This window comes from Trachymyrmex septentrionalis, unplaced genomic scaffold, assembly GCF_001594115.1.
Source record: "Trachymyrmex septentrionalis isolate Tsep2-gDNA-1 unplaced genomic scaffold, Tsep1.0 scaffold126, whole genome shotgun sequence".
Taxonomy (NCBI): Eukaryota; Metazoa; Arthropoda; class Insecta; order Hymenoptera; family Formicidae; genus Trachymyrmex; species Trachymyrmex septentrionalis.
Genome location: NW_017304395.1, coordinates 1,613,720 through 1,622,701, shown reverse-complemented (window position 1 = coordinate 1,622,701; position 8,982 = coordinate 1,613,720). Strand labels below are relative to the sequence as shown.

The following is an 8,982-nucleotide window of genomic DNA, read 5'->3' as shown; positions in this document are numbered from 1 at the left end:
AATTATTCAATAAATACAATATATATATAATATTAAATAAATATATATATATATAAATGTATATAATTATATACAATTATATATAAAACATTTTTTCCTTTTACAAAATGTGCAATCTTCTTTTTCATGCTTCTTAATAAAAGCATAATTTTTAAAATAACTTTATTTATTTATATCTTTATTATAAAGTTATGTATAGGATCTTTTCTCTTTAGCCGGGAAATTTGCAACGCTTCCTCTACATGATGGAGATTACTATGGTCCACTAGTGGTAGTAGCCATCGTAGCCTCTTTAGCGATATTATCGACCTTAATTCTATCAATGATGTTGATGAAAAGACGAACAAGTAGTAAGGCTGACATATCACCTCGTAAAACGACGTCAGCATACGACAATCCTTCCTACAAGGTAGAATTACAACAAGAAACTATGGGTAATTCATCGTTATTGTTATTGTATTTGTGAAGTAAGATAAACGTATCACTGTGGTCGATAAATGGGCCTACTTAATTGCTAATAATAAGTACTATTTCAACATTTACGTTTTAAAAGTGGTCATTGTTCCATTTATTTTACAATAGTTTTAGTGTGTTACAATTATATATATAATTTTATATAGGGTGTCCAATAATTGTTCTGAATTCATGGATATGTAGTCCGTTTTACATGTTCATGAACTCTGTCAGGACCATTATCGAACACCCTATATAAAATACTATGTAAGGAGAAAATATTTAGTAAATTTTTACATTAAAACAAACATAGCTCCGATGATCTTGACTTTGACCTTGACATATGTTATCATCTGGTAAAAAATTTGTCATACATTAATATGTATAAATATATATAAACATACATAAATATTCATAAATATGTGTATAATCATATATAAAATATGTCCATACATGTTCATACATCCCACTTTCTTTTGTAAAATTACTTTTTAGTGTAATAGAAATAGTAATAGTGTGTGAAAACATACACTGAGAGAAAATAAAACAGTTCTGGCAACTATTGTATAAATTTGACAACTCTTGCAATTGAAATACCTGTAACTAGTTTATAAAATAATAGAAACTGACGTAGTGTTGAATGTTATAAAAATATAGTCACGATAACAAATTGTATGCACTATTATTTGGTGAAATAGTGACTCAATTACATTGAGCAGTTACTTAGACTTCATGCAAATAAATATAACAATTACATTTTTCTAGTTTAGATAAAAATTTTTTTTATTAAAACACTGTATCATGTAACTAATTAATCATTGTTGAGGTAACTTTAAGGAATACACACATCCTCTACAGTCTACACATACACTTTACAACATGAAACGTTTACATAGATTTAAATTATAAAGTTAAACACATATTAATAATAATGTCATCATTTATATTATCATTTATATTGTCATTTATATTGTTTATTTAATACTAACTTTTCAATTAATATAATAAGCAACTTTTTAAGGTCACTCAGGATCATGATCTTGACAACATTTGTCATGCTTGAGGTCATCGGTTATTTGTCTTCCAAGATCAAGATTTATACTAAAATTACACTTTAATTCTAAATATCTTAACTATAAGAGATCGTTATTTAATTGAAGATAAAGTTACTTGAGATTATAATACTTGATAATATATGTCAAAGTCAAGGTCATCGGAACTGTATCTTAACGCAAAAGATTTGCAAAATGTCCATATAACATATTTTACTGAGATTTATGAGTAGATTAACATTAAATGTTACTTCCTTTTAGACCTGTGAGAATGCAATCACAATACCCAATAGAAGAAATAAAATTACAGCAGATCATGAAATGGCTATCATCAATATCAAAGAAACTGCATGAAATTCTATATATAATTTATTAAATCTATATTTATTTATATTAAGGTCATTAAGGAACGCATGTATTATATTCGCCCGTAAGTATAACCATTTCAAGAGTAAATAGGACAATGAGGCAATCCAGATGAATTTTGTTTACATTTGTACAGTTTACATTTATATTGTTAGAAATTTATAAATAAAATAAATAACGTATCTTTAAAAACTACAATATTATGTAAAGAACTAACAAAATTTAATAACTATTTTTAAGTGAAATAATCAATAAATAATTCAATTTTTTATTGTTAAACCAAAAGTACAAACTTAAAAAATTTAAGAGGATGCTGAAGTGACCAAGTTGTGAGGACATTGCAAATCGATATAAATCTTCGAATTGAATGGAATAAAAAATGCTTTTACGTAGGCTGCTGGAAAAGTTTCTGCAATCTAGTACTTCCAGTGGCGTCAACGTTCTGCAACTATTATATCCTATATATGCTGCTATTATATGCGTGTGGAGTATTCCACACGCTTCACACAAAATCGGAGTCTATGCATATTATTGCAACTTTATTTATAGAATATTCATAACGTCGAATGTACATACGAAAGATGTTAATGTAATTATTGATCACAATTTTTTCTTATTTTATACTTTTAGATGACGATTGCTAAGGGGATGCTAGAGCAACGGCCGAACTTGAGATCGACAATACATATTTCTTTTAATTCCAAATTCGATAATGGTAGTATCTTTCATTTATTTCTTATATTTATTATATTATATATCGTTGTGTCTTACTCAACGCATTTATTTATCCTTATCTATAAACATATTGCAACGTCATTTTTTATAAGATTGAGCATCTACTACTACACATAGTTATTGCTTTGTTTATCATTCTGAGTCATCGTTCAGCATTCATATACACATAATTTAATTTTAGTTTTATAAACTCAGTCTTGTTTGTGCACGTAAAATGCTGGGTGCTGAACTATCGTTTTGTCCATAGAAGCTATAAAACTTTTATATTAAAGAAACATCTATGTGACAGCTTTACAAGTTGAAAAAATGTAAGATTTTTAACTTTTTTTTCGATTTTAGTATACTTAAAATCTAGTGCAGCACCATTAAATTTTGCATCTATTTTAATCCTGTACGTAGGCTGCTGGAAAAGTTTCTGCAAACAATATGAAAAAAAACATGTAAAATTCGGTAAATAGCTTTATGTTTTTTGAAGTATTCGCCTTTAAGATCAATACATTTTTGCATACGTTCGAACCAATTTTCGAAGCATTTTTTCCACTCTAAGGCTGTAACCTCAGAAATCAGTGTACGAAATGTTTCAACAGCTGCTTCAGGCGACTCAAATCGCTCACCACGCATCTTATTTTTGGAAACAAAAAGAAGTCATTAAGTGATAAACCAGGTGAATACGGACAATGAGTCATCAATTCGACATTATTACTGGATAAAAAATCAACGGTTTGACGTGCTGTGTGACAGCTGGCGTTGTCATGATGAAGGATGATTTCGGTTTGTTCTACGCAATTCATTTATGACTTCTGGCAAACAAATTGTTGTATACCAATCAGTATTTACAGTCCTTCGATCCTCTAAAGCCACGGTTGTTACATGTTCGGTATAACCGAAGGAACAAGCAATCATTTGCTTGGCAGCACTGCGTGAACGAACAACTTTTGTTGGTTTCGGCTCATTTTGAAATACTCAAACAGTGTTTTGTTGTTTACTTTCGGGCTCATACGAATAAATCTCGTATGTTTCGTCCCCAGTAACGATGTTGTAGACCAAATTTGACCGACCTCGGTTGAATTTCTTGAGCATTTCTTTGCTCCATTTAACACGAGCCTGTTTTTGAGCTTCGGTCAAATTGTGTGGGATCCATTGACTGCAAAGTTTCCGTACGCTCAAGTGATCATGCAAAATCGTATATATTGCTTTCATGTCAATGCCTAAGGATGCCTGAATCTCGCGGTATGTTATATGCCGATCTCGCTCAATCATTTCACGCACAGCATTAGTGGCAACAACAGATGTGGATGGACAACCTTCAGGGAATTCATCACTAAGAAAGGTACGTCCACGCTGGAATTCGGTAAACCAATTATAAACAGTCCTATTGGATGGCTTCATCCCCAAAAGCCAAATGAAGTCGATCGATGCATTGTTTCGGAGTTAGATTACATTTGTAATCGTAAAAAATCATTGCCCGAAAATTTTCACGCGAAATTTCCATTTTCTTATAAAATAACTTCTTTTAAAATACTATGCAAACAAAACTAGTTGGCTTGGGTACAAACTGTCAATTGAATTATAGGTTAAAAACGTCTAATTTTACGGATATGATAGTAGCAGAATGTTGGTGCTACTGGAAGTACTAGATTGCAGAAACTTTTCCAGCAGCCTACGTATTAAACTAATGTCAGCTCGAATCCAATCCATTTAATCCATTTTCATGGATTTAAAGTACACATTAAACAAATTTTAATCCATTTTAATCCATTCTCATTTGCTGGGATGCAGAAAACGAGTATGTATTACATAAACTAATTATTAATAACTCTATTTAAAAAAAAAAGCACTTTCAGAGACTTTACGGGCATACTCCGATCGAGCTAAGAGTAAGTGACGGATTTTCATTTACGTATGCCTCTTTATATCCAGTAAACGAAAATGGATTAACATTTTTTTAATGCGTACTTTAAATCCATGAAAATAGATTAAATGGATTGAATGGATTGAAATGGATTTTATCCGAGCTGACACTAATTTAATATTTGAAAAAAAAAACATTCATATTTAAAGAGATTACAAATTTTATTCCTAAGACATTTATAATAATTATATCTGAAATTAATTACTTCAAATTGGTATTAAAAAACGCACCTCAGTGGGATTCCACTGGAACCTGATAGGATCCTGATAGGAACCTGATAGGACCTCTGGATTATGAACCTTCTACGCAACTCGCTACACCACTTCTTCAATTGGTAAATGTGTTATTCATTCTCTACTTCAATTACAATCAGCTAAACTAGTAACGACATTATATAGATATAATAAAAATATCATTCAACAGATATAATAAAGTATAAATAATTTACATGAGACATTGAGTAAGTGTTGGATAATTTAATCTCGCTTGGCCGATGTCGCGTACCATGATTAGTCTAACATTCGGGCTGTGTTCGACTTGATTTGTGAGTGTTTACATCGATCATTCATTTTACTTTTAATCAAAGAGAACCAAAAGAACATAGCTCAATTATGTTTACGTTACAACTTTTTTTAATTTAATTGGATTAAAACGAAAAATTTTCTACTTATAATTTTAATAATTTAAGTAGCATTTATGATATATTTTTAAATAAAAACTTTTTTTATTCAATCAAATTAAAAAAACTGCATTTCATATTTAGAATATTGAATTGAGTTCAGTATTTATGCTGCATAGAAATGGCTATATTATTTTTAAATTTAACTGAATTATAAAATTGTACTTTCTATTTACAATTCTAAATTGAATAATATTCACGATGCACAGAAAATATTTCTGCACTAATATTTTTAGATTGAAAGGCATATAGAGATATGCTCTATGCAATTCCTAATAAATAAATAAAAATGCATTCAGAATTGAAAAGGATTCATTTTAACATTCATGAATCCGTATTTCTGAAAATCTAAATCTATTTTAATTTCAATCCATTCTCATTTGCTGGGTAGGGATCCGCGTCATTTTCTTCTTAAGGCTTCGTATACAATCAAGTCGACGCTTGTCGGATGTCATTAGCCGTAGGCCTGGTCTACAATCAGGAGAGTTGTCGTAGTCGTATGTTGTGTGCATAACCTTAATTTTTCGTGTCTGCTGTCAATGTCTGCTAAGCGTCGTTTGGTCGAATCCCATCTTTTACGACTAACGACATCCGACAAGCGTCAACCGACTTGATTGTATACGAGGCCGTAAAAGATGGGACTCAACTAATCCAAACGAGGCCCAACAGCCAAAATCAACGCAACATACGACAACAGGTGCAATCGAATTGCCTGCTTCGAAGCATTTTTTGATTAGTCATTTAGTAAAATTCTTTTTTCCAATTGATTAATCAAATGCTTCGAAGCATTTCGTAGTGGCAACTCGACCACACCCAGCGTCTCCCGACTGATTGTGTGATCTGCGTACTATGCCGCTATAGGCATACGTATACTACAGGCGCCGCCAAGCACGCGGCGTAGTACGCACTACCGCCGCGAGATGAACTCGTTTTCCGTAAGGAGAAAATGACGCGGATCCTTATAAAGAGGCATATGTAAATGAAATCCGTCATTTACTCTCAGCTCGATCGGAGTGTGCTCGTAGAGTCTTTGAAAGTGTTTTTTTTTAAATAGAATTATTAATAAGTTAGTTTGTGTAATGCATACTCATTTTCTACATTTTGGATCTTGCCGAAACGCGGATATATCCTTGTAGAAAAGTACTACTATACTATAGCAGTAGTGCAGTAGTAATGCCTCAAAATACTGTTCCACACTAGTAGTGCTCAATAATATTTTTCTACAAGGGAAGTTGTCTTATGCGTCGATTTTACTCGCTTATTTGGCAATCTTTAGAAACTAATTATTGTGAAAATTGTAAAATAATACAGGACTTTTCGACTCAGTCTTTTCGACTTAGACTTTAGTCTTATACTTTGGGTGTGTTCCGAAATGCACTACCAGTACTGGCAGTACTGAAAAATTGTTCCGCTATTACCACGCAGCGCGGCGCAACAGCGTTTAGTTCCCTCAATGATATAAATGAGCCATATTGCCATTGCGACTACTGCGGCTTTCGAGGTGAAACAGTTGCAGTGCAATATGACGTCGCTTAAAAAAACACAATGCGTCGAAATATTCGATCCAGGAAATAAAAAAATATATACATTTATATTTAACTGCAGAAGATGCACATATATTTTATCGAAAATGATTCTTAAATTCCACATCTGAATATTTATTAACTGTGTCCATAGTTTTTAACACGAAGTTAAACTGCTTGAATTGGTAATCCCATAATTAGTTCATCTTCTTCGGAAAACTCTCACTGCTGTTTTCGTTCAAAATTTATTGACAATTTAGTATGTTTATCCACATCTGTTTACATTCTGCCAGTCTACTGTAAAATCGTTCCGAAATATGTTACAGTAGTGCTATACCACAGTAATTTTGGAACGGCTGCGGCAATGCACTGTTGTGACGTTATGATGGTTGCACTGCCAGTAAAAAGGGAACACATCCTTATCTACACACGAAAGTAATCCCAAATACGGGACATCCTGTATATCATTTAGGTATATCCGATTACATCAACATGCACATCATTCTTTTTTCTATACCGTCCTACATATAGGAGCCTCTTTTCAAGAACTAATGCTTTAGGTTCCTATGTGAAATCTTGTAGAAAAATTTCCTATGCTATCCTATATATAGTACATGCTGCGTAAATCCTATAGGTACCTACAAGCTCTTACAGAATCTTATAGTCCTCTACAGGAATCCATGGAAATTTACAGTAAAATAGGAGCCTCCTCTCATGAGGACTAGTCAAATATATCATGGGTACCTGGTTCGGCAAACCCATATAAAAATTTTCGATGGGAATTTGCAGTAGGGTGGCTATGCCTCAAGGGGGTTCAAACTTCCTCTTGGAAAGTGGGGATATAATTTAGCACTACCACAAATAGACTTACGAGACAAATTAATTGGTCACGTGATAAATAGTGGAAATACTCTACTGAAAAAATCATGTCACAACGTTATATGATGAAATCATGTAATTAAAACTTTGTAAATTACGTAACAGATTGTTCCAAATCAGTACGTTATTTTTTTAAATCAGGTAATTTGAAGAATTGCATGATACTAAAAATAATTTCATCTATCATGTGATTTTGTAGTTATCGAATTTTAAAGAATTGAATAATAGAAATAGAAGAAAAAAGAACATAGTATCATGTGATTTTTCAAATTATGTAATTTTAAAAAATTATATACTGATTTGGAACAATCCGTTACGTGGTTTACATGTTTTAATTACATGATTTCATCATGCAACTGTGATGTGATTTTTTTTTTAGTAGGATAAGCAGCTTTTTGCTGCGTCCCAACGTAGTCGCCATATTTCGTAAATTTCGTAGATTTCGTTTAATTATTTCCCATATGGAATTTGTATGATTCATATGATTATTGATTATTTTTCGGAAGATTTCTGAACCAAATGATGACTACTGACGATTGAGCTCATTAAATGTTCCTGTAATATTTCACCAAATCAGGCACATTTAATTATCTCAATCACGAGTTAATAAAACCACGAAATATCAACACTGTCAACAGCCACAATTTAGTTTAGAAATCTTCGAAAAATAGCCAATAATTACATGAATCGCACAAATTCCACATGGGATTTAAACAAAATCTACAAAAAATGGCGATTACTTGGGACACAGAATGATATCCCCACTATTTATCACATGATCAATTGAGTTCGCGGTCTCGTGAGTCTCTTTTGAGGTGGCGCTAAATTATATCCCCACTTTCCAAGAAGAAGTTTGAATCTCCTGTCATGTTCTCAAAATGTCAAATAAAAGTGGTGGAGATATGTTTTTAGTGTTTGCACTTTAAGCCTGCAACAACGATCTTTATTTTCTTGGATTTCTAGCTGGATTAGAATCTAGCCATCGTATTGGCTGCAGTACTGACAATGCCGCTTTATTGAGCATTGCAGCCAATACGATGGCAAGACTCTAATCCAGCTAGCAATCCAGCAAGAAAAGAAACATCGTGTGCCGCCGGTTTTACACTTTCGTACTTAGAAATTAGAACTCTTAAAAGTTAGGAGCGTCTATATTGGTTATAACCAATATAGACGCTATGTCGTAATCTGTAAAAATTGACCAATTATCTTCGAGTATCCCCTTCTTATAATCAAATGAGAAGGGAATACCTGATTGTGATAGTTAATTCTTTCAGATTACGGCATATAGCATACGATTATGGCCAATATAAACACTTCTTTAGTTCCACGACAAGCGTAAACTGGGATGGACATTTGTCCTGTCTCCTTGGATGTTGCATCATC

General features: G+C 32.4%; 1 protein-coding gene across 2 annotated transcripts in view; it reads left to right on the top strand.

The window, feature by feature from the left end:
- Positions 1–1,975, top strand: part of LOC108755735 (putative epidermal cell surface receptor) — a 70,720-nt gene extending 68,745 nt beyond the window's left edge. Inside the window, exons 12-13 of one of the 2 annotated variants that reach the window (XM_018498940.1) lie at positions 216–409; positions 1,767–1,975. In XM_018498940.1, coding sequence (XP_018354442.1) covers positions 216–409; positions 1,767–1,859 — 287 coding nt within the window. In that variant the 3' untranslated portion in view covers positions 1,860–1,975. Of the gene's footprint in view, positions 1–215; positions 435–1,766 lie in introns of both variants that reach the window. The other variant, XM_018498950.1, reaches the window with a different exon arrangement.
- Positions 1,976–8,982: the final 7,007 nt, after the last annotated feature.